General features: G+C 46.4%; 2 protein-coding genes across 9 annotated transcripts in view; one reads left to right on the top strand and one right to left on the bottom strand.

Annotated features, from left to right (window-relative positions):
* The window catches only part of RUFY3 (RUN and FYVE domain containing 3), a 130816-nt gene extending 120579 nt beyond the window's left edge, over positions 1–10237 (bottom strand). For all 8 annotated transcript variants that reach the window (XM_044303392.1, XM_044303377.1, XM_044303401.1 and 5 more), the window contains exon 1: positions 9600–10237. In XM_044303392.1, the coding sequence (XP_044159327.1) occupies positions 9600–9993 (394 nt within the window). In that variant the 5' untranslated portion in view covers positions 9994–10237. The remainder of the gene's footprint in view (positions 1–9599) is intronic.
* A 6830-nt stretch (positions 10238–17067) lies between these two features.
* Positions 17068–17466, top strand: LOC122926380 (uncharacterized mitochondrial protein AtMg00860-like). The gene has a single exon (XM_044277758.1). It carries the CDS (start codon positions 17068–17070, stop codon positions 17464–17466), a length of 399 nt encoding a protein of 132 aa, XP_044133693.1.
* The last annotated feature ends 9432 nt before the right edge of the window (positions 17467–26898 follow it).

The following is a 26898-nucleotide window of genomic DNA, read 5'->3' as shown; positions in this document are numbered from 1 at the left end:
ATTTGTGAGAGTACCTCAGGGTACACTTACAAATTTCGTGTGTACGAGGGGCGAGATTCCCGTATTCAACCCCCAGAATGTCCCCCCACTCTGAGTGTTAGCAGGAAACTCGTGTGGGACCTTATGTACCCAATGCTGGATAACGGTTACTTGTACGTGGATAACTTTTATACCAGCATTCCCTTGTTCAGGTCCCTTGCCACCAGATCCACGTTCGCTTGTGGGACCGTGCGGAAAAATCAACGCGGCCCCCCTGCCCACCCCCTCCAGATACCTATCCCCAGGGGTGAGTCCCTTACCAGTGGAAACCTGTTGCTGGTCAGGTATAAGGACAAGAGGGATGTCCTTATCCTGTCCACAATCCACAGTAACAGCACCACCCCTGTCCCTGTGCGAGGTACCACGGCAACGGTCCTCAAGCCCGATTGTAATGTCGACTACAATCGGTATATGGGAGGAGTTGATCTCTCTGATCAAGTCCTCAAGCCATATAATGCCATGCACAAAACCCGGGCATGGTACAAAAAAGTTGCGGTCTACTTGGTGGAGGTTCCTATGTACAACTCTTTTGTACTATCCCGAAGCGCTGGCAGCACAGGGAAATTCCTCCAGTTCTATGAGGCAGTCCTCAAAGACCTGATCTTTTTGGACCGGAAAGAGCAGGCCGGAGTACCTTGGGAACTGGAGGCGCCCGGATCGTCTCTGGCCAACACTTTCCAGGTGTGGTCCCCCATACTGGAAAGAAGGGACGAACCCAAAAAAGATGCAGAGTGTGTCACAAGGAGGAGGATACGGAAGGACACCACCACTCAGTGTGACACCTGCCACGATCATCTGGGCCGCTGCGTTATCGATTGCTTCGGGGAGTATCACACTTCCATGGAGTACTACATTTTTATAATCCCCAACAGTCCACTAGAGAACATAAAAAACTATGGCTCTCAGACTTTGGAGACACGGAAACAATTTTGTTTCCCCAAAAAAATATTAGTTTTAGAGCAGGCATCCTCAAACTGTGGCCCTCCAGATGTTGTAAAACTATAACTCCCAGCATGCCCAGACAACCTACAGCCATCAGCAGGGCATGGTGGGAATTGTAGTTTTACAACATCTGGAGGGCCGCAGTTTTTAGGATGCCTGCTTAGTGTCTCCAAAGTCTGAGAGCCATACATATTGGGCATCGTCGCGTGCGTAAAAGTCATCGCTATAAAAATAACTTTTGACCAAACGCCTCGGATGAACGGTGTTAAAAATGTAAAATAAAAACGGTGCCAAAACACCCATTTTTGGGCAAAATTTCCATTTGAATCCTTTTTGCCGGTAATAAAGCAAGGGTTAACAGCCAAACAAAACGCAATATTTATGGCCCCGATTCTGTAGTTTGCAGAAACACCCCATATGTGGTCGTAAATGGCTATATAGCCACACGGCAGGCAGGGCATAGAACGAAGGGAACTCCATATGGTTTCTGGAAGGCAGATTTTGATGGACAGTTTTTTTTTTTTTACACCATGTCCCATTAGAAGCCCCCCCTGATGTAGACTAGAAACTCCAAAAAAGTGACCCCATCTAAGAAACTACACCCCTCAAGGTATTCAAAAGTTACTTTACAAACTATGTTAACCCTTTAGGTGTTCCACAAAACTAAATAGCGAATGTAGAAACAATTTTAGAATTTAATGTTTTTGTTACATTGCCTAAAAAAAAAAAAAAAGAGTAATATAGAGCAACCAAAAATCATATTTACCCATAGTCCCAAAACAACAACCATCTTATCCCGTAGTTTCCTAGATGGGGTCACTTTTATGGAGTTTCTACTCTAGGGGTGCATCAGGGGGCTTGAAATGGGGCATGGTATAAACAAAACCAGTCCTGTAAAATCTGCCTTCCAAAACCCATATGGTGTTCCCCTCCTTCTATGTGCTCCCGTTTGCCCAAACAGTAGTTTACGGCCACATATGGGGTGTTTTTTGCAAACTACAGAATCAGGGCAACCCATTTTGAGTTTTGTTTGGCAGTTAACCCTTGTTTTACTCCTGGAAAAAATGTATTATATTGGAAAATTTTCAAAAAAAAATAGAAATTTCGAAATTGTTTCTCAATCTGCCATTAACTCTTGTGGAAGACCTAAAGGGTTAATAAAGTTTGAAAAAACAGTTTTGAATACCTTGAGGGGTGTAGTTTCTATTTTTGGGATGTTTCTATTATCTAAGCCTCACAATATGACTTCAAACCTGAACTGGTCCATAAAAAGGGGATTTTGAAGATTTCTGAAAAATTTCAAAATTTGCTTCTAAACTTCTAAGCCTTGTAACATCTCCAAAAAATAAAATATCATTCCCAAAATGCTACAAACATGAAGTAGACATATGGGGAATGTAAAGTCATCACAATTTTTGGGGGTATTACTATGTATTACAGAAGTAGAGAAACTGAAACTTAGAAATTTCCTAATTTTTCAAAAATTTTGGTTATGTTATATATGTCCTGCTGGGATCTAAGAGGGCTTACATTTTAAGGGTCCATTCACACGTCCGTTGTTTCTTTCCTGATCTGTTCCATTTTTTGCGGAACAGATCTGGACCCATTCATTTCCAATGGGTCCTGAAAAAAATCGGACAGCACAATGTCAGATTTTTTTTCAGGACCCATCGAAAATGAATGGGTCCAGATCTGGTCCAGATCTGTTCCGCAAAAAACAGAACAGATCAGGAAAGAAACAACGGACGTGTGAATGGACCCTTAGGGAGACTCCATAAAAACCAAGGAGGGTTGGCAAATAGGCAATAGATTGTCCCAGATATAGGGACAGCCATTTTGCCCCCATTAGGACTCATGTACACGACCGTATCCATTTTGAGGTCTGCAAATCGCTGATCCACAAAATATGGACATCCACATCTCCATGCTGCAAAAGGTAGAGCATGTCCTGTTCTGGCGGACCCACTGAAGTCAATGGATCTGCAAGAAAATGCGGATTGCACACGGACCGCATCCGTGATTTGTGTACCGCAAAACGGATACAGTCGTGTGCTTGAGACCTTATAGTGAAAGCCACAGGGCTCATAGATATGAAGTACAGAGATGTCAAGTACACTATACTGTACAATATATTGTGTATAACACTGTCCTATAACTGCCTCCTGTGCATTCGCCCCAGACCCCACCCACTGCTCCCTGCCACAACGACCAGACATCCCTGTTCAATTCTTATTGCATTGAGTTTTGTACAATCTACCGCTCCAATCCCTGCGTGACAGATTTGGTGCTTCAAGAAAGGTAGGAATTTACTCTTCTGAGAGAGAAATTTTAAATAGTAAATATTAGCTATTTCTGCATGGAATACATTATAGAGGAGACTGGTAATGGTTTCCTTGCAGAAATAGCATCATCTGAAAATTATTTAGGCCTACGTATTATATATACTGTATATGAATTACAGAAAATTTCGTACTCCTCCTCGGCTAAAAAAAATGGTATAAGGAGTATTTTTACTCTTCCAGAAAAAAAGTTGTATGACCCCTGCTTGGTAGCATGGCTTATAAATACACGGACATGTAAAACCTCAGCACTTGCTTTGGACTCGTCTTCAACGTAAGGGTGCATGGATAATTTAAGAAATTAATATTATGCGAACGCTAGACACATGCCAGGGCCCAGGATGCTACTGATGATGACAGAGTTGGTGGTCTGTGCTATATCAGGGATACACAATTGTTGTGTTGTACCAACCCTAATGGCCACATTAAAGCTTAAAAAGGTATTAACATTTGAGCTATTCCTGACCCATTGACCAGTTATACTATAAAGGTCTCGTGAGTGGGGGCTCCACTTTTGGGATTCCAACTTAGCGCTCATTCACACGGACCGCATATGCGGATCCGCACTACAAGGGCACCGTTCCATGTGCATTCCGCATAACGGATGCGGAGCCATTCACTTAAATGGGTCTGCAAATCCGGAGATGCGGAATGGTGCGGAACAGAACCCCACGGAAGCACTACGGAATTGCTCTCTTTTTGCGGAGTGGACGGATTGCGGACCCGCAATTTGCGGTCCACAACACGGGCTTCACACGGTGGTGTGAACAAGCCCTTATTGGGAGATGCCAGAAACAACTGATTGCTTCATAACTACTATAAACTACAACGGAGAGCAGAATGTGTGCGTGGCCATCTATCCATCACATCGCCAATGGGATCAGGGGACCCAAATTCTTGTGGTTTATGGAGCTTCCAGAGATTTGGTTGTCTTTTTGAACAGTTTGGAGACAGGTGAGCATGCTTGTGTCCTGATGTGTGGGGGCCGCATAGAACTGCAGGTTCCTATTGCTTGGTCAATGAGAAATTTTTTAAAAACTCCACCATATTTATTGTATTATTAGGGTACAGCCACACAATCAAGTTTCTTGATGCAGTTTTGGAAGCCAAAATCTGCAGCAGATCATAAAAGTGGGGAAAGTATAAAAGGACAGATATGGCTTCTCCTATTTTTTTTTTTTTATTCACCTCTAACTTTGGCTTCCAAAACTGCATCAAGAAACCTGACCGTGTGACTGTACCCTAAGGAGATGCCACCTGATGCCAAGCCATTTTGAGATGACAGGTTGGCTTTAAAACATCTACATGTCAGCCGGCTATGGGTCTGTATGAAAACAACCCTACTAACGTCAGGAAAAAAGTAGGATTTCATCTACTTCTATTATCTTCCATAAGATGCAAGCTGTAATAGAAGTGTCTGTCAAGAGATTTTAGAAGATAAAAGAGGTTGACACAAATGAAAGCATCTGTCAGCAGGATTAACCCTATTAAATAAGGCATACTGCCTGGCAGGATTGATCCTGCTGATTAGAAGGATACCCATCTAGCCCATTCTTAGTCCATCTCAGCTTCTCTACTTTCCAGTGTTGGCCACATCCCCCTCTTCTCGACAGACGGTGCCAGACAACATCATTGCCTGGCCCTGTAACTCTGACTCTGTGCTGTAGATTCCACAATTGGTGCATGCGCGGTACATCTCCTTCAGTTTGCTCCACCACTGAAATGACTACTGTGTAACCATCACTGACATCACAGGAAAGACACTATGGACTCCTTCTAGGTGGAGGGTGGTGTTATCAGCACATGTGCAGTCCTCAAGCTGAAGGAGATTTACTGCGAATGCGCCAACTGTAGAAACTAGAAGCATATACTGTGCATGGCCAGGCAAAAGAACAATGATGATGCCTAGCCCGGTCAGTCAAAGGAAGTGGCCAACACTAGAAGGAGGAGCCGAGGTGCACCAAAGGGTTAGGGAGCACTCCTTGGTGCACTGAAGCCTTGATCTGCATAAATAAAAGTATTTTTTCTCTCTGAAACAGCACAACTGATTTTCACCTGCCAAGGGTCATTTTGATCAGCAAAATCAACCCTACCAGACAGTATTCCTGGTTTAACAGGGTTGATCTTGCTGACATATGCTCTTTAAAAATAACCATTTTATAACTGCAAGTGAGCAAATGCCATCCGCTTGTTTCCTTTTAACCTATGAAATCTGAAGTTGTCACCATCAATAGTCAGGTGACAAGTACTGACAGGAGGATAGGACAGCTGCATCCAGGCCATGTGACCGATGTACGTGACATCATATGTTCATCATCCATTGGGGCTGACTGGCAGGGTTACCAGGAGACGGACCCTTTGGGCTTTTAGAATCCACAGCATGTCAATTATTTTTGTGGCTCCATGGCTAATGTATTTCAATGGGGTTTTATGAATGTTTAATACTGATGAGCTAGCTATGCTCAAGATAGGGCATCAGTATCTGATAATGGTGGTCCGACTTCAGGTACACCCACCGATCAGCTGTTTAAGGAGGATGCAGCACTGTTGTGAGCACCGCACCCTCCTTGCACCAAAGCGCCATTGCATTGTATACCGGCTGACTTGAATGGGACTGAGCTGCGCCTAGGTCATGTGATTGACGTACGGTGACATCACTGGCTTACGAAGAGGCTGCAGCGCTCACTAGAGCGCCATGGGCTTTTCCAACAGCTGATCGGCAGGGGTGCCGAGAGTTGGACCCCCACAATCTGATAGTGATGCATATCCTGAGGATAGGCAAGAAAGTAGTGACACCTGCACTCCAGACAACATAGGTGGTGCCAGTGGAGGGCGAATGTCATGTTCACTAGTATTTCTGCCTCTTAGGCCTCTTTCACACTACAGTATGTTGAATTCAGTGTTTTGCGTTCCGTTTTTCACGGATCCGTTGTTCCGTTTTTTGCTTCCGTTGTGGTTCCGTTTCCGTTCCGTTGTTCCGTTCCGTTTTTCCGTATGGCAAATACAGTATACAGTAATTTCATATTAAAAATTGGGCTGGGCATAACATTTTCAATAGATGGTTCCGCAAAAAACGGAACGGATACGGAAGACATACGGATGCATTTCCGTATGTGTTCCGTTTTTTTTGCGGACCCATTGACTTGAATGGAGCCACGGACTGTGATTTGCGGCCAAATATAGGACATGTTCTATCTTTTCAACGGAACGGAAAAACGGAAATACGGAAACGGAATGCATACGGAACACATTCAGTTTTTTTGCGGAACCATTGAAATGAATGGTTCCGTATACGGACCGTATACGGAACGCAAAAAACGGACCGTATACGGAACGCAAAAAACTGTAGTGTGAAAGAGGCCTTATCCTGAGGATAGGTCATCCATTCTAAACACTTGGACAACCCCTTTAAAGCAGAAAACCTGCTCAAAAATGCAATAAAGAGTGTGGATCTGGGTGTGTTTTTTTTTTTTTTTTATCAGGGTTCTGCATACAAATCGGCCCTCGAAGGAATCCTTAATCAGGATTTAGGGTGTGTTCACACAGGGCTTTACGCTGGAGATTTTGAGCTATGGAATTGCAGATGAGAACAGCAAAGAGAATGAGAGTTCCCACAATCTCAGGCACACGGTGAAGGTCTGCAGTGATAACCGACCAGTGGGGTGGACGTGACCCCATCGGCAGGAGGCGGACTTCCACCACACCTCACTCACATGGAGATGTGAATACTGCAGATTAGCTAACCCCACACAGGACATTTAGAGCATTTCTGCTGCCTGTCACTGCCTCCTCATGAGGCAGGGCAGCCTGAAAGGCACAGACCAAAAGCAGGTATTCAGAAAAGTTGAGTGTCCATGTTGGATTGTTTTGGTCATTTTTGGGGGCAATCCTAAAATGTCATATCATATCAAAAGACATGTATGTGTGCCATGACAGATCAAGACAGCGATACATCATATCCACAGCACCTTAGGGTGCGGCCACACAGTCAGGTTTAATGCAGTTTTGAAAGTCAAAGCAGTGAATTCAGAAAAGTGGAGAAGTGTTTTCTGTCCTTTATACAGCTCTCCTTTTATGATCCCCTCACTTCCAAACCTGTGTGCCCACTCCCTTAGTGCCTATGTGTTCATATTTACACACAGGGAGCGCCTTGGTGCTTGTGATGGGCACCCACTGATTTTCATTTCTTATGGCATCTCTAGGCCATGTTCACAAACTCGTGGATTTGGGCCTGGATTTTGCACAGACATTCTGCCAGTAATACAGTCATGTTCTTTAACGTGGTATTCTCCTGTCCCATGTAAGGGTGGCCTATTTCAGCCACAGGTCTATACTTCTAGTGGCCCAGAGGCGTTGACTGCACCTGTACCCAGCAGCCCACCAAACACTACCCTGACAGGCGGGGGGCACCATCATGCACACACCGGACTCATAAGTATGTGTTCAGTTTATTCTGTAAGTGCTGCTAGTAGGCAAACTGCACCATAGCAGTAGTAAGGATCTTACACAAGATAGCATCTTAAAGGGGTTCCTTGAGACTTTCATATTGACAGACTACCCTCAGGACAGGTCATCAATATAATATCAGCGGGGGTCCCACTCCTGACAAATACGGTGCCGGCCATTGGATAGCACCTCTGCTTGGTATTGCAGCTCAGCCCAATTCACTTGCATGGGGCAGACTGGGCCTACACCACGAGACCGATGACAGTGATGTCACATGGCCCAGGAAGAGCCCTAAGCCCTCACGGAACTCTGTGGCCTCTTCATACAGCTGATCAGTGGTATTCCCAGGAGGCAGACACTGATCAAATATAGATGATTCTCAACATCAAAATCCCCGAAAAAACTTTTAAGCTGACAGAGCCGTTCCAGCAGACGAACAGAATACTGGCATTGCCTATCCGGCAAGGCCGGACACCTGTTCCAGAAACCGTACGGATCCCATGATGGTGAACAGGCACCCGGCCGGGTCAAGTGAACAGGCACCCGGCCGGGTCAGGCTATAATGCATACAGCAATTCAGGTATTCTGTTCCTCTGCTGGAATAGAGTGCTGGAAAGCTCGAACACAGATTTAGACGTAGCTTTATCTGCAAGCATAAATCAAAGTTTTTGCTTCGTATTTCTGCCACAGATTCTCTGAAAAATCTACAGCAGATTTGACTGAGACCACACACACGAGCGAGGAGCTTGCAGTTTGTCAGTGAGAGGTCCCGTCCTGACCTCTGACAGGATCGCACAACATCATACCGATATATAATGATGTGTAACCCTGAGAGTCCAGGAATCTATTGTACTATGTCATACGTCAATATATATTATGTCATATTGCATTAGGTCAGTGTAATTCTGTCGATTTCAGGACTCTCAGGGACACAAAGCCTTATAAATCAAAATTATGTGCGATCCTGCCAGAGGAGAACTCACACTGACACCTGCAAGTTCCTCACATTGAACTCACTTGTGTGAGCAATCACCTCCGCTGTATGGGGACGAGCTCATGCCCATAGAAAATAAGCAGCAGATCCCTGTTCACACAGCACAACCTGCTGCACGGGGACAAGGATTTTAGGTGCCAGATGAAATACACGAGCACCCGACGAATGGGCGCTTGATCACCGGCACCTTTACATGGACCAGTTATTGGTAAGGAGCGTATCTACAAATACCCCTGAAAATATTATTTTCTAATTATTGGTCTGTGTAAAAGGACCTTAAAGGGTTTCTACCACCAGAATTTCACCTACTTAGCTGTCTGACACTAGCGATCTGCTAGTAATCGGCGCAGTGAAGATGCCGGCGCAGGGAGCGGTCCGACAGTCACTGCACCTGCGCCGAATACAGAATCACGCGGCGCAGGCGCGAGAATTTGGCCGAGATGGGGAGAAGTAGGCTGTCAATCTAGAGGAGAGGGGCGGGCTGGAGGGACGAGATGGGCGGCAGACATGGTGAGTAGACGGAGCCTCTAGGTGCTGAAAAGACGCCCACATAGCACCTAGAGGCTCATTTGCATATCAATAAAACTACGTTTTTAAGCTTAACCGCTCCAGACAATGGTAATACATGAACAAGATTAGGTACAGCAGGCATTAGCAGATCGCTAGTGTCAGACAGCTAAGTAGGTGAAATTCTGGTGGTAGAAACCCTTTAAGCCAAACCCAAACCCCTCGGTGTCACAATCCCTTTAATGGGGAGTCAGTAAGGATGCACTACTATTTAGATCTTTACCTACAAGTTATATGCCTGCTCAACCCTCCCCGACACCAACTTTACTCACTTTTTTGGACTTTGTCCCCACCGCCATTGCTTCCACTGCTGGCTCCCCTGTAGTTCATCATCAGCATCATGAGCTGAAGAGAAGACGTTGGAGAAAGCCCCCCAGAACCAGGTGACATTGGCTCAGGGTACCCCTGCTGGGATGAGGATGATGGAGAAGTGCCAGAGTACTCCTCCCTGACCCCTGCTCCTTGACTGTTTCCAGGAGAAGACCTCACTTCCTGCTTTTGCTTCCTGGCTCCTGGATAAAGGAATATGGGTGGTGGCAATGGAGATGCTGGAGGGGACTCTTCAGGCTCCTGACATCCCTTCTGGTCCAGGTGTAGAGGGATGATCTCCAGGTCCCGCAGACCCTTGCCTTGGGGGCCACCATTACTACGCTGCTGCTTTTCCATGTTTCCTCACAGTAATGTCACTTGTGTAGAAAGCCTTCAGGGAAAAGAGTTGTCCCCTCAGTCAGACCTATGCGCTTATGAGGGCTTTCACATTATATAGTGTCGCCTGACCCCAAGACATGAGGCTTGACAATGGCTCCGGTGACCACGTCCAGTCTCCTGGTTGCCACCCTCAGCCCACTAGTAGCCCGGAACTCCCTCACAGCTAAGTCAGGCAGAGGAGGAAGCAGAGCCAGGACTCTTCCTCAGCGGCCGCTCCTCCCTCAAGCTGTAACCCTTTAGTGGCAGCGAGCACGTCGTCCCGCCTTTTCCCGCGGGGAGAGCGCACACACTGAGCAGCAGTCATGTGAGGCGGGCGCCCTAGTGATAGGATGTGTCCGTGTGTGGAGATCAGTGGGGGTTTATTACCGAAGGTTATTTCTAGGAGCAGCCAGTCCAGGCGACCTGTAGACGGTGGGGATTTATATGCAGTAAATAAGCATGAAAAACGCAATAAGGTCCCGTCTACACGGGTGGACACCGCGCCAAAACTCAGCTGCTTGGTGTATGGCTCTCATTGGTTTTCAGTAGGGGGCAACCCGGTTAAAAGCTGCCACCATGACAAGAAGAGGCATGCCGACCCTTCTTGGTGTGGACCCCTGCCGCTTGAGTGGGTCACACATTCAGTGTTCACACCAGTTATTTCTTAGGGGTATTGTACACAAACATATTTTTCTTCCATTTAGTTTTTTACAGGTCTGTATGCGGAACCATTCATTTCAACGGGGCTTTTTAAAAAAACGGAAATGACTGTGTGCATTCCATGTCTATATTTCCGCATGTCCGCTCTCCCCCCCACCCAACCGCGAAATACATACGGTGTGCGAGCCAAAACTAAGTGCAGGTCAAAAACGCTGAACGGGGCATTATACCTTATCTCTGTGGAGGCTTCACTACTGGCTTTGACTCACAATAAGGGTCTATTCACACATCCGTATTTCTGCATTCACATCCGTTCTGCAATTTTGCAGAACGGATGTGGACTCGTTCTGTTCTGTGGCCCAGCAAAAAATATAGAGCATGTCCTATTGTCTGCAATCATGGACAATAGGCATTTCTATCATAGGACCAGCCAGCCATGTGCGGTCCGTAAAACACTTACGGACGTGTGAATGGACCCAACTTATGGAAGCAACTGATTCAATAAATGGTATGAACTCGGCCTAAGCCACAAACTAGACTGTAGCATCTAAAGGTTTCTGCCGCCGGCAGCATCAAAATCTGTTGTGTGAATGGGTCCTAAAAATGAGTATAGAAGAAAGAAGACCGCGCAGCTCAAGCTTAGGTAGAGTTCACATTCAGAGTGTCCTTCAGATAAAGGTCCTCAGGTATAAAGCTTCGGTTCTCACATAAATCAATGCTCTAGTCTCCTAAGAATAAAAGAAGAGACGGCCCGACATAGTGAAGTACGGCTGAGTATAAATCTAGTAATTAATTGTACTCACAAGATCCATAAAATAACATTCATTTAAAATGTGCACGTTCTCTTGTCAAACGCCCAACCCGGGTTTCGCCTCCACTTCATCAGGGGCCCTAAAAAAATGCACATTTATTGCAGTTTTTACCCCTTTTTTTGTGCAGAATTTCTGTTTATGTTATCGACCCCATTAAAGTCTATGGGGGAAATCACTATACATAAGGGTATATTCACACACGGTATGTACTTTGCGATCCACAAAACACATATTTGCCAACATTTAGGTTGGTAAAATAAGGGGATCCAAAACCCCTCCCCTGGGAATGCCCACACTCTTCCTAGAAACATCCAATTATGAGCTGGAAATTAAAATCATGGACAGGCCCTGCCAATTCGGGACAGTTGGGAACTATGCAAACGCAGATGAAATACGGATCATCCGTGTGCTTTTCGCATCCATATGTCAATTCTGCAAAAAGATAGAGCATGTCCTATACTTGACTGCAAAATGCGGTTCACGGAGTGACTGAAGCATATGGATCTGCAAAAAAAAAATGCAACATGCATATCATCTATATTTTGCGGACTGTAAAGTACATACAGTGATGTGAATGTACCCTACAGTGCAGAATTACGCAAACTGTTGACATGTTATGGATCCTAAAATCCGCCTGGCAGGTCAATTTCCGCGCATAGAAAAATACTCAATGTGTACATACAGTACAGACCAAAAGTTCGGACACACCTTCTCATTCAAAGAGTTTTCTTTATTTTCATGACTATGAAAATTGTAGATTCACACTGAAGGCATCAAAACTATGAATTAGCACATGTGGAATTATATACATAACAAAAAAGTGTGAAACAACTGAAAATATGTCATATTCTAGGTTCTTCAAAGTAGCCACCTTTTGCTTTGATTACTGCTTTGCACACTCTTGGCATTCTCTTGATGAGCTTCAAGAGGTAGTCACCTGAAATGGTCTTCCAACAGTCTTGAAGGAGTTCCCAGAGATGCTTAGCACTTGTTGGCCCTTTTGCCTTCACTCTGCGGTCCAGCTCACTCCAAACCATCTCGATTGGGTTCAGGTCCGGTGACTGTGGAGGCCAGGTCATCTGGCGCAGCACCCCATCACTCTCCTTCATGGTCAAATAGCCCTTACACAGCCTGGAGGTGTGTTTGGGGTCATTGTCCTGTTGAAAAATAAATAATGGTCCAACTAAATGCAAACCAGATGGAATAGCATGCCGCTGCAAGATGCTGTGGTAGCCATGCTGGTTCAGTATGCCTTCAATTTTAAATGAATCCCCAACAGTGTCACCAGCAAAGCACCCCCACACCATCACAACTCCTCCTCCGTGCTTCACGGTGGGAACAAGGCATGTAGAGTCCATTCGTTCACCTTTTCTGTGTCGCACAAAGACACAGTGATTGGAACCAAAGATCTCAAATTTGGACTCATTCCTTGTGTTCTTTAGCCCAAACAAGTCTCTTCTGCTTGTTGCCTGTCATTAGCAGTGGTTTCCTAGCAGATATTCTACCATGAAGGCCTGATTCACACAGTCTCCTCTTAACAGTTGTTCTAGAGATGTGTCTGCTGCTAGAACTCTGTGTGGCATTGACCTGGTCTCTAATCTGAGCTGCTGTTAACCTGCGATTTCTGAGGCCGGTGACTCGGCTGAACTTATCCTCTGCAGCAGAGGTGACTCTTGGTCTTCCTTTCCTGGGCCGGTCCACATGTGAGCCAGTTTCTTTGTAGCGCTTGATGGTTTTTGTGACTGCACTTGGGGACACTTTCAAAGTTTTCCCAATTTTTCGGACTGACTGACCTTCATTTCTTAAAGTAATGATAGCCACTCGTTTTTCTTTACTTAGCTGCTTTTTTCTTGCCATAATACAAATTCTAACAGTCTATTTAGTAGGACTATCAGCTGTGTATCCACCTGTCTTCTCCACAACGCAACTGATGGTCCCAACCCCATTTATAAGGCAAGAAATCCCACTTATTAAACCTGACAGGGCACACCTGTTTAGTGAAAACCATTTCAGGTGACTACCTCTTGAAGCTCAACAAGAGAATGCCAAGAGTGTGCAAAGCAGTAATCAAAGCAAAAGGTGGCTACTTTGAAGAACCTAGAATATGACATATTTTCAGTTGTTTGACACATTTTTGTTATGTATATAATTCCATATGTGTTAATTTATAGTTTTGATGCCTTCAGTGTGAATCTACAATTTTCATAGTCATGAAAATAAAGAAAACTCTTTGAATGAGAAGGTGTGTCCAAACTTTTGGTCTGTATTGTACATGAGATTTGGCAAATCTCATTCACTTTCCTGGTATTGTATTACGCTTGCTGAATAAAAATCCGCATGGAAAACACCATTCTTGCTGCTTTTTTTGGGGGGGGGGGGGACATCATAAATGCTAAAAATTCACAAATGCAATGCACAAAATGCCATAGAACAAAACACTTTGGGGCACATTTACGTATACTGACAGTGTAAAACTTATGTTAGACAGCGAGTGGGTAATGCTGAGTGATAAATCTGGCGCATCTTTACACTGTGTAGTGTAAATTTATACCAGTAAGGCCTTATTCACATGTCCATGTTAAAGGGAACCTGTCATCTAAACAAAAAAAAAAAAAAACACCAGCAAGGGAGTCTGTCACCTAATCTGAGTTTTTTAGACCACTCAGATCAAGTTATAGACTCTTTGACCCTCATTGCAATGGTACCTTTCTTTTCTGTGTCCCTCGTCGAGATCATAAAAAAGACACTTTTTAAATGTATGCAAATGAGCTTCTGCAAGTGCCCAGAAGTGGCTTTACTGCCGCAAGTGCCCAGGCCCCTCGGCGATGTGCCCAGAAAAACACACCTCTTTCAGCCCTCTGGCCCACCCTTAATACCTCCTCCTCTGTCTCAGGGCATTGATGTGCATGCGGTTTTAAGACTTTGATGTGCTTTTAACAAGGATGTGTTTGTAAGTAGAATAAAGCCTTTTTATATTCACAGAGTCTGGCAATACTTCACAATTGTGGCGAATCCTTGATCCCTATAGGAGAGTCTGGAAGAGGACAGACACTTTCCTGGGGAGCTAGATGGTGTTTTCAATCTCAGATGAAAAATAGCCTGTTATGATTGACGAGGAGATTCATATTGGTGTACAGCAGCACGGTCTGTTTGACTTTATTGCTTTTAAAGAGGACCTTTCACTAGAATACAATCTAAACTAAGCATACAGACATGGAGAGCGGCGCCCAGGGATCTCCCTGCACTTACTATTATCCCTGGGCGCCGCTCCGTTCTCCCGGTATAGGCTTTGGTATCTTTATATGTTCGGCTCAACTGGGTGGAGCCTGCCGGCGTCTCCTTCTCCCAGGCTGTAGCACTGGCCAATCGCAGCGTTCAGTTCATAGCCTGAGAGAAAAAAAAACTCTCAGGCTATGAGCTGAGCACTGCGATTGGCCAGCGCTACAGCCTGGGAGAAGGAGACGCCGACAGGCTCCACCCAGTTGAGCCGAACATTTGAAGATACCGGAGCCTATACCAGGAGAACGGAGTGGCGCCCAGGGATAATAGTAAGTGCAGGGAGATCCCTGGGCGCCGCTCTCCATGTCTGTATGCTTAGTTTAGATTTTTTATTCTAGTGAACGGTCCTCTTTAAAGTGTGAGACTTACCCACGTCACAGTTTGGACTGCAGCGCTGAAATATATAACGACGTATCGTAGTTGTTTTCAAATTTGTACTGTCTAACCACGCATGTACTGTCGGTACCTTTGCAGGTACCTCCTGGTTCGCCTGGACCAGCTGCTACTGAGGGTGGGACTACCCTGGAGTGGTACCTGGCAGCTAACCTAACGGCAAAGTCTATCCTCACCATCAGAGGCTCTAAAACCAGGCACAGCCAGCCCGTAGCACAATGGGTTCACATCCACTGCCTGCGACAGTAATCTGAGGCCATGGACCCCTCTGGTCATCCCAAGACCACTGTTCATGATCTCTTACAGGAATTTAAATACTAGAGTGAACGACAAGACATATTGATGCAGTTTATGCAAAATGTTGCTGTTGGCTTGGATTCTGTCTCTCATTCGGGCACGGCAAGCACTCCAGTCACTCCTCTGCCTGCTACGTTGCCACCAGTGATTCCGGAACAGACTTTCGCCGGAGTGCAACTCCCGCTGCCAACCCGCTATGGTGGTAATCCTAAAACGTGTCGGGGATTCCTTAACCATTGCCTGATCCACTTCGAGTTAAATGGGGAGAGGTTCCCTATGGAGCAGTCCAAGGTTGCATTCGTAATATCCCTGCTCTCGCCTGGGCAAATCCTCTTTGGGAACATAGAGGTCCAGAGGCTACTAATCTGCAGTCTTTCCTGACTACCTTCCGGATGGTCTTTGAGGAGTCGGCTCGTACGTCCTAGGCTGCCTCAGCTCTGCTACATCTATGTCAAGGTTTTGCGACTGTGGGTCAGTACACCATCCAGTTCCGTACGCTAGCGGACGAACTTGCGTGGAATGATGAGGCTCAACTGGCGGTGTTCTGGTGTCCATATTAAGGACGAATTGGCTGGGTGCGACTGCCCGTCGTCTCTGAACGACCTGATTACATTGGCTACATGGATTGATGTGCATTTCAGGGAATGTTCTAAGCAGGTCGCATGCACCAGAAGACCATCTCGTCTGGCTCCTTCATTTCAGAGGCCAGTCCTTCCAATAGCATCAGTATCGGCTTCCCACCATGCGGCTGCAGAGACCTTTGTCAGTGATTTTCAGTAAATGGACTACCGCTTTCTAAACCAGTACTCACTGTTACTGTGCCCCTCAAACTACAAATTGGGGTTCTGCACTCAGAGGTGATCTCTTCCTATGTCCTGCCAGTCTCTGTGAATCCCATTATTCTTGGGCTACCCTGGCTATGTCTTCATTCACCAATTGTGGACTGGCACTCCGGTCAGATTCTGCAATGGGGATCATCTTATCACTCCACATGCTTAGTGGAGGTCCGACCGGCCTCCCCGCCTACGCTTACCAGTAGACCTGCCTGTACTACCGCAGCAATATGCCGGCTACGCGGACATCTTTAGTAAAAAGAATGCTGAAATTCTGCCTCCTCGTTGTCCATATGACTGTCCGATCGATCTTCTGCCCGGTGCTACCCCTCCTCGTGGTCGAGTCTACCCACTCTCACTCCCAGAGACTCAGGCAATGACTGACTACATCAAGGAGAATCTTGAGAGGGGGTTTATTTCGTAAGTCCACTTCACCAGCTGGGGACGGTTTTTTCTTTGTACAGAAGAAAGATGGGTCCTTGCGGCCCTGTATCGATTATCGAGGTCTGAATAAGATCACAGTTAATAAACGTTGATCTCTGAACTTTTTGACAGGATCCGGGGGGCTAGAGTCTTCACCAAACTTGACCTGCGCGGTGCATATAATCTGGTCCGCATTCGAAAAGGTGATGAGCGGAAGACCGCTTTCAACACTCGCGATGGACACTACGAGTACCTCGTCATGCCCTTCGGTCTATGCAATACTCCTGCGGTATTCCAAGAGCTAATTAATTATGTCTTTCGGGACCTGCTCTATACCTGCGTGATTGTGTATCTGGATGGTCTTCTCTCCAGACTTGAACACTCATCGAAGGCATGTACGACTCGTCTTACAGCGCCTGAGGGAGAATAGACTCTATGCCAAACTCGAGAAATGCACCTTCGAGAAAATGACAGTACCATTTCTCGGATACATCATCTCGGATGCTGGATTACAGATGGATTCTGAAAAACTGAATGCGGTAAAGTACTGGCCTCGTCCACAGGGGCTGCGCGCTATACAGTGCTTCCTGGGATTAGCCAATTTTTATCGGCAGTTTATTCTGAACTTTTCCTCCCTAACATCTCTGATATCCGACCTTACTCGAAAAGGGGTGAATGCCAAAGACTGGCCTCCTGAGGCAGATGCCGCTTTCATCCAATTAAAGAGCTCCTTTGCATCTGCACCTATTCTGTGACATCCCGATGTCTTCCACCAATTCTTTTTAGTGGAAGTGGACGCCTCTTCCATAGGAGCTGGTGCGGTCTTACTGCAAAAGAATTCCATGGGCAAGATGTTTGAGAGGAACTACTGTATTGGGTACAGAGAGCTCCTGGCCATAAAACTTGCCTTGGAGGAGTGGTGTTATCTATTCGAAGGAGCCCAGCATCCGGTAATATTTTTCACCGACCACAAAAATCTCACATACCTGCAGACAGCTCAGCATCTGAACCCTCGCCAAGCCAGGTGGGCACTTTTCTTCTCCCGTTTTAACTTTGAGTTACACTTCTGCCCGGCTGAGAAAAACATCAAGGCAGATACTCTGTCCCGATCTTTTGATTTTTCTGTCCAGCAGGAGAAGCCTCAATACATGATAGATACTGCTCGCTTCATCACGGTGGCTCCTATCCTGGTAAGAGACATTCCTCCCGGGAGAACATTCGTACCCTCTGCCAAAAGGAAAAGCATCCTGTCATCGGGACACAACTCCAAACTAGCCGGTCATACCAGGATCCGCAAGACCACTGAACTAGTGTCTCGCCACTACTGGTGGCCCACATTATCCAAAGACGTACGTGACTTTGTTTCGGCCTGCACCGTCTGTGCTCAAAATAAAGTTTCCAGGCCTGTTGCTACCTCTACCCGTTCCTAATGCTATGGACTTTATTACTGATCTGCCTTTTCCAGCTGAATGTACCGTGATTTGGGTTGTTGTGGATCGCTTCTCCAAGATGGTGCACTTCGTTCCGTTGACTGGATTACCCTCGGCTTCGGAATTCACCAAACTGTTCATAAAACATATATTTCATTTACATGGCTTGCCTGGACATATTGTTTCCGATCGAGGAGTTCAGTTTACGTCCAAGCTCTAGAGAGCCCTCTGTCGTGTTCTAGAAATAGATCTGGACCTCTCTTCCGGTTATCACAAGGAAACCACCTCAGTTCTCCTCTGGGGAAAAGGTATGGCTTTCCTCCAAAAACATGCACTTAAGAGTCCCCAGTTTTAGGTTTGCTCCGAGATTCTTTGGACCTTTAGAGTAGAGTTGAGCGGACACCTGGATGTTCGGGTTCGAGAAGTTCGGCCGAACTTCCCGAAAATGTTCGGGTTCGGGATCCGAACCCGATCCGAACTTCGTCCCGAACCCGAACCCCATTGAAGTCAATGGGGACCCGAACTTTTCGGCACTAAAAAGGCTGTAAAACAGCCCAGGAAAGGGCTAGAGGGCTTCAAAAGGCAGCAACATGTAGGTAAATCCCCTGCAAACAAATGTGGATAGGGAAATGAATTAAAATTAAAATAAAAAAAAAAAAAATTAACCAAAATCAATTGGAGAGAGGTCCCATAGCAGAGAATCTGGCTTCACGTCACCCACCACTGGAACAGTCCATTCTCAGATATTTAGGCCCCGGCACCCAGGCAGAGGAGAGAGGTCCCGTAACAGAGAATCTGTCTTGATGTCAGCAGAGAATCAGTCTGCATGTCATAGCAGAGAATCAGGCTTCACGTCAGCCACCACTGCAACAGTCCATTTTCATAAATTTAGGCCAAGCACCCAGGCAGAGGAGAGAGGTCCCGTAACAGACAATCTGGCTTCATGTCAGCAGAGAATCAGTCTTCATGTCATAGCAGAGAATCAGGCTTCACGTCACCCACCACTGTAACAGTCCATTTTCATAAATTTAGGCCCAGCACCCAGGCAGAGGAGAGAGGTCCCGTAACAGACAATCTAGCTTCATGTCAGCAGAGAATCAGTCTTCATATCATAGCAGAGAATCAGGCTTCACGTCAGCCACCAATGCAACAGTCCATTTTCATAAATTTAGGCCCAGCACCCAGGCAGAGGAGAGAGGTCCCGTAACAGACAATCTGGCTTCATGTCAGCAGAGAATCAGTCTTCATATCATAGCAGAGAATCAGGCTTCACGTCAGCCACCAATGCAACAGTCCATTGTCAGATATTTAGGCCCAGCACCCAGGCAGAGGAGAGAGGTCCCGTAACAGACAATCTGGCTTCATGTCAGCAGAGAATCAGGCTTCACGTCAGCCACCACTGCAACAGTCCATTGTCAGATATTTAGGCCCAACACCCAGGCAGAGGAGAGAGGTCCCGTAACAGAGGATCTGGCTTCATGTCAGTAGAGAATCAGTCTGCATGTCATAGCAGAAAATCAGGCTTCATGTCAGCCACCACTGCAACAGTCCATTGTCAGATATTTAGGCCCAGCACCCAGGCAGAGGAGAGAGGTCCCGTAACAGAGAATCTGGCTTCATGTCAGCAGAGAATTAGTCTGCATGTCATAGCAGAGAATCAGGCTTCACGTCACCCAACATTGGAACAGTCCATTGGCATATATTTAGGCCCCGGCACCCAGACAGAGGAGAGGTTCATTCAACTTTGGGTAGCCTCGCAATATAATGGTAAAATAAAAATAGGATTAAATGAGGAAGTGCCCTGGAGTACAATAATATATGGTTAAGGGGAGGTAGTTAATGTCTAATCTGGACAAGGGACGGACAGGTCCTGTGGGATCCATGCCTGGTTCATTTTTATGAACGTCAGCTTGTCCACATTGGCTGTAGACAGGCGGCTGCGTTTGTCTGTAATGACGCCCCCTGCCGTGCTGAATACACGTTCAGACAAAACGCTGGCCGCCGGGCAGGCCAGCACCTCCAAGGCATAAAAGGCTAGCTCTGGCCACGTGGACAATTTAGAGACCCAGAAGTTGAATGGGGCCGAACCATCAGTCAGTACGTGGAGGGGTGTGCACACGTACTGTTCCACCATGTTAGTGAAATGTTGCCTCCTGCTAACACGTTGCGTATCAGGTGGTGGTGCAGTTAGCTGTGGCGTGTTGACAAAACTTTTCCACATCTCTGCCATGCTAACCCTGCCCTCAGAGGAGCTGGCCGTGACACAGCTGCCTTGGCGACCTCTTGCTCCTCCTCTGCCTTGGCCTTGGGCTTCCACTTGTTCCCCTGTGACATTTGGGAATGCTCTAAGTAGCGCGTCTACCAACGTGCGCTTGTACTCGCGCATCTTCCTATCACGCCCCAGTGCAGGAAGTAAGGTGGGCACATTGTCTTTGTAGCGTGGATCCAGCAGGGTGGCAACCCAGTAATCCGCACACGTTAAAATGTGGGCAACTCTGCTGTCGTTGCGCAGGCACTGCAGCATGTAGTCGCTCATGTGTGCCAGGCTGCCCAGGGGTAAGGACAAGCTGTCCTCTGTGGGAGGCGTATCGTCATCGTCCTGCCTTTCCCCCCAGCCACGCACCAGTGATGGGCCCGAGCTGCGTTGGGTGCACCCCCGCTGTGACCATGCTTCATCCTCATCCTCCTCCACCTCATCCTTGTCCTTCAGTAGTGGGCCCTGGCTGGCCACATTTGTACCTGGCCTCTGCTGTTGCAAAAAACCTCCCTCTGAGTCACTTCGAAGAGACTGGCCTGAAAGTGCTAAAAATGACCCCTCTTCCTCCTCCTCCTCCTCCTCCTCCTGGGCCACCTCCTCTTCCATCATCGCCCTAAGTGTTTTCTCAAGGAGACATAAAAGTGGTATTGTAACGCTGATAACGGCGTCACTGGCCATGTTGGTGGAGTACTCGAAACAGCGCAACAGGGCACACAGGTCTCGCATGGAGGCCCAGTCATTGGTGGTGAAGTGGTGCTGTTCCGTAGTGTGACTGACCCGTGCGTGCTGCAGCTGAAACTCCACTATGGCCTGCTGCTGCTCGCACAGTCTGTCCATTGTCAAGGTGGAGTTCCACCTGGTGGGCACGTCGCATATGAGGCGGTGAGCGGGAAGGCCGAAGTTACGCTGTAGCGCAGACAGGCGAGCAGCGGCAGGATGTGAACGCCGGAAGCGCGAACAGACGGCCCGCACTTTATGCAGCAGCTCTGACATGTCGGGGTAGTTGTGAATGAACTTCTGCACCACCAAATTCAGCACATGCGCCAGGCAAGGGATGTGCATCAAACCGGCTAGTCCCAGAGCTGCAACGAGATTTCGCCCATTATCGCACACCACCAGGCCGGGCTTGAGGCTCACCGGCAGCAACCACTCGTCGGTCTGTTGTTCTATACCCCGCCACAACTCCTGTGCGGTGTGGGGCCTGTCCCCCAAACATCCGCGTCCCTTACTAGATGTTTTCCTCATTGTTATCGTTCACCACAACAACAAAAATATTATTTGGCCCAATGTATTGTATTCAAATTCAGCTGAATATAAATTTGAGGCCTAGTATTTAGGCGCTGGGTGACAGGTATGGGTTTACTGGCAGAATTAGACTTGGAAATGCACAGTAGCGTGTGTGTGAAGTTATTCAGAATGACCCTATGTGCACCTTGAATATTATATACCCTTTTAGGGATAGATTTCAAATAGCTCTGATACAGCAGAAACCACTAAATTAGGAAATTGCTAAATTGGGAATTGTATTTCAACCCAGAACAAAAAATGTGCTTTGACGGACACTAAATAACTTGCCCAGCCAGAACAGTACAGCAGTAACGACAGATTTAGCGGGATATAAATTTGAGGCCTAGTATTTAGGCGCTGGGTGACAGGTATAGATTTACTGACAGAATTAGACTTGGAAATGCACAGTAGCGTGTGTGTGAAGTTATTCTGAATGACCCTATGTGCACCTTGAATATTATATACCCTTTTAGGGATAGATTTCAAATAGCTCTAATACAGCAGAAACCACTAAATTAGGAAATTGCTAAATTGGGAATTGTATTTCAACCCAGAACAAAAAATGTGCTTTGACGGACACTAAATAACTTGCCCAGCCACAACAGTACAGCAGTTACGACAGATTTAGCGGGATATAAATTTGAGGCCTAGTATTTAGGCGCTGGGTGACAGGTATAGATTTACTGACAGAATTAGACTTGGAAATGCACAGTAGCGTGTGTGTGAAGTTATTCTGAATGACCCTATGTGCACCTTGAATATTATATACCCTTTTAGGGATAGATTTCAAATAGCTCTGATACAGCAGAAACCACTAAATTAGGAAATTGCTAAATTGGGAATTGGATTTCAACCCAGAACAAAAAATGTGCTTTGATGGACACTAAATAACTTGCCCAGCCACAACAGTACAGCAGTAATGACAGATTTAGCGGGATATAAATTTGAGGCCTAGTATTTAGGCGCTGGGTGACAGGTATAGATTTACTGACAGAATTAGACTTGGAAATGCACAGTAGCGTGTGTGTGAAGTTATTCAGAATGATCCTATCAGCACCTTGATTCTGATATACCCTTTTAGGGATGTATTTAAAGTAGGCCTGATACAGCAGAAACCACTAAATTAGGAAATTGCTAAATTGGGAATTGGATTTCAACCCAGAACAAAAACTGTGCTTTGACGGACACTAAATAACTTGCCCAGCCACAACAGTACAGCAGTAACGACAGATTTAGCTGGATATAAATTTGAGGCCTAGTATTTAGGCGCTGGGTGACAGGTATAGATTTACTGACAGAATTAGACTTGGAAATGCACAGTAGCGTGTGTGTGAAGTTATTCTGAATGACCCTATGTGCACCTTGAATATTATATACCCTTTTAGGGATAGATTTCAAATAGCTCTGATACAGCAGAAACCACTAAATTAGGAAATTGCTAAATTGGGAATTGTATTTCAACCCAGAACAAAAACTGTGCTTTGACGGACACTAAATAACTTGCCCAGCCACAACAGTACAGCAGTAACGACAGATTTAGCTGGATATAAACTTGAGGCCTAGTATTTAGGCGCTGGGTGACAGGTATACGTTTACTGGCAGAATTAGACTGGGATATGGCCAAAAAATAACCACACTATTGATGGTTAAATGCACTTGGTGTGACAGCTTGACCAATCACACTACTGAGGGTTAAATGCACTTGGTGACAGGCTCAGCTTGCCCCTGATGTAGTATATGGCCAAAAAATAAACAGACTATTGCTGGTTAAATGCACTTGGTGTGACAGCTTGACCAACCACACTACTGAGGGTTAAATGCACTTGGTGACAGGCGCAGCTTGCCCCTGATGTAGTATATGGCCCAAAAATAAACAGACTATTGCTGGTTAAATGCACTTGGTGTGACAGCTTGACCAACCACACTACTGAGGGTTAAATGCACTTGGTGACAGGCGCAGCTTGCCCCTGATGTAGTATATTGTCATGATCCGGGTTGTATTCGAACCGGGATCTTCCTGGTCTCTTAAACCATAGCCTTACCTGTTGTGCTACAGAAGAGATCTAGACTTTGGGAATGTCCTTACTGTGTTCAACACTACATCATACTCTCTAGCTCCACCTGCTGCCAGCTGTGGACAATTCTCAATCTGGACAGCCTTTAAATAGGAAGTGAGGTCATCACTCAGTGCCCGTTTATTTGGATTTCTTCCCTGGGTGTTTTGACTTCAGTGATCTTCCTTGTATTGAACTCCTGCCTGATATCTCGACTATTCTACAGCCTGCTGATTTTGTACCTTGCCGCCAGATCGTGAATGACCTTAGCCAGCCTGACTCTTCTCCGGATTTTGATTCTGAACTATTCGCCTGACGACGCTTTGCCTGGATCTCAAGCACACTATTTCCACTTCGGACACTACCTTTTACAGGTACCTTACATATATGGCCAAAAAATAAACAGACTATTGCTGGTTAAATGCACTTGGTGTGACAGCTTGACCAACCACACTACTGAGGGTTAAATGCACTTGGTGACAGGCGCAGCTTGCCCCTGATGTAGTATATGGCCAAAAAATTGTATTTCAACCCAGAACAAAAACTGTGCTTTGATGGACACTAAATAACTTGCCCAGCCACAACAGTACAGCAGTAACGACAGATTTAGCTGGATATAAACTTGAGGCCTAGTATTTAGGCGCTGGGTGACAGGTATACGTTTACTGACAGAATTAGACTGGGATATGGCCAACAAATAACCACACTATTGATGGTTAAATGCACTTGGTGTGACAGCTTGACCAATCACACTACTGAGGGTTAAATGCACTTGGTGACAGGCGCAGCTTGCCCCTGATGTAGTATATGGCTAAAAAATAAACAGACTATTGCTGGTTAAATGCACTTGGTGTGACAGCTTGACCAACCACACTACTGAGGGTTAAATGCACTTGGTGACAGGCGCAGCTTGCCCCTGATGTAGTATATGGCCAAAAAATAAACAGACTATTGCTGGTTAAATGCACTTGGTGTGACAGCTTGACCAACCACACTACTGAGGGTTAAATGCACTTGGTGACAGGCGCAGCTTGCCCCTGATGTAGTATATGGCCAAAAAATAAACAGACTATTGCTGGTTAAATGCACTTGGTGTGACAGCTTCACCCTGATGTAGGCTTTAGCCAAAAAACAACCACACCATTGAGGGTTAAATGCACTTGGTCGCAGCTTGTGCTGGCGCACCACAAGACACAAAATGGCCGCCGATCACCCCAGAAAAAAGTGACTGACAAACGGTCTGGGCAGCCTAAAAACAGTGAGCAATTGAGTATCAGCAGCTCAATGATCCACAGCTGCAGATCGATCACTGGATGGAGTCTTTTGGAGGAGTTAATCAGCCTAATCTCGCCCTACTGTCGCAGCTGCAACCTCTCCCACGCTAATCAGAGCAGAGTGACGGGCGGCGCTATGTGACTCCAGCTTAAATAGAGGCTGGGTCACATGGTGCTCTGGCCAATCACAGCCATGCCAATAGTAGGCATGGCTGTGATGGCCTCTTGGGGCAAGTAGTATGACGCTTGTTGATTGGCTGCTTTGCAGCCTTTCAAAAAGCGCCAAGAAAGCGACGAACACCGAACCCGGACTTTTACGAAAATGTTCGGGTCCGGGTCACGGACACCACAAAATTCGGTACGAACCCGAACTATACAGTTCGGGTTCGCTCATCCCTACTTTTGAGGTCTTGAAGAAGATCAACGAGGTGACATATAAGTTACGCCTGCGTTCCATATGTCGTTGCGTAAACCAGTGGTCCTTAACCGCTTCTCAAAGGCTCCTTCTAGACCTATTCCAGTGGCTGAGAATGCTGACAATGGCTTTGAAATCAAGGACATCCTGGACGTCAAGAAACGGGGCAGCAGGACCTATTATCTTGTGCACTGGAAGGGATTTGGTCCAGAGGAGAGGTCCTGGGAGCCACAGGAGAACATTCAGGCTCCGGATCTCATCAAGTGTTTTCTGTCTCGCCGTGGACTCAAGAAGAGGGGGCGTAAGGGGGGTACTGTAACAGAGTTCTCGGTGTGACGCTTTCCTTCTGCCACAGTTCCAGACGCCGTGCTCACCTGTGATCATGATCTGTGCTTCCCTGTCTCTGCTGCTGTACACATCACTCCATCAGGGCTGTGTTGTGTCAGGTGATTCTATTGACCTACCCTGGCTCTCCTGGAGGTAGTTAAGTGGCTCAACCCTCTACTCAAGCGCCTCAGAGTCAAGGTCCTATCCTGTGCAATTGAACCTGTTACCACTTGTGTTCCTGACTACGTGCCTCGTTCCTAGACTACGCTCTTCGTCTGATCCCTGCCTGCTTGCATCGCTGCTCCTGTTGCCGACCCTGATTGTCTGACTTCGTTCCTGTGCCGCCTGCCCTGACCTATTGCTTGTCTCGACTATGTCTCATCCTCCAGTTCTTGTCTTTGTTACTCCTGGCAACGACCCTGCCTGTCTTTGCAGATACCTGGTCCAGCTGCTACTGACTCTGGGACTGCCCCGGACTGGTACCTGGCAACTACCCTAACAGCAAAGTCTATCCTCACCATCAAAGGCTCTGGCGAAAACCAGGTAGCTGCTTAGTCATGCCCCTCCGGGGTACAGCCAGTCCGTAGCACAGTGGGTTCACATCCGCTGCCCGCAACACTGAGAGCCAGCTTTATAATCATTATAGCACAAGCCTTGAAAATAGTCAAATCTACTTGAGAAGAGTGATGGTTATTCATAATCTCCTGCTGTCCCCGCCCATCTGCTGATGATTGGCAGTTCTCTCCTAGAGAGAAAGGAAGAAAACTAGGTAGAAGTCAGTCATCGGCAGGGAAAGCAGGAATTTATGAATAACCATAACTCTTCTCAGGAGGCCATGACTATTTTCCAGGCCCAGTCTGCAATGATTGTGATGTTGGTTCTCGGCAACCACTTACTTTTAACTTTTAAAGGACAGACCGCTGAAATCAACTCACCTGTATCTACTTTATGCTGCCGTTAGCATGGACAGCACAAAGTTGATGACCGGTTCCCTTTCAAGTAAAATATGTGGACCGATTTTCTAGCTATACTAAGATATCTAATATATTCCTAGTATATCTAGAATCAAATATATTTCTGACAGATGGAAAAGGTTTACATCAGCCAGAAAAGACATTGGTGGGGGGGGGGGGGGGGGGGGGT

The sequence above is a fragment of the Bufo gargarizans genome, chromosome 1 (genome assembly GCF_014858855.1).
Source record: "Bufo gargarizans isolate SCDJY-AF-19 chromosome 1, ASM1485885v1, whole genome shotgun sequence".
Taxonomy (NCBI): domain Eukaryota; kingdom Metazoa; phylum Chordata; class Amphibia; order Anura; family Bufonidae; genus Bufo; species Bufo gargarizans.
This window is presented reverse-complemented; position numbering and strand designations above follow the sequence as displayed.

What these genes read in the sequence shown, in the direction of transcription:
- LOC122926380 (XM_044277758.1), top strand. Translation starts at nt 17,068, where the DNA reads ATGGTCTTCTCTCCAGACTTGAACACTCATCGAAGGCATGTACGACTC.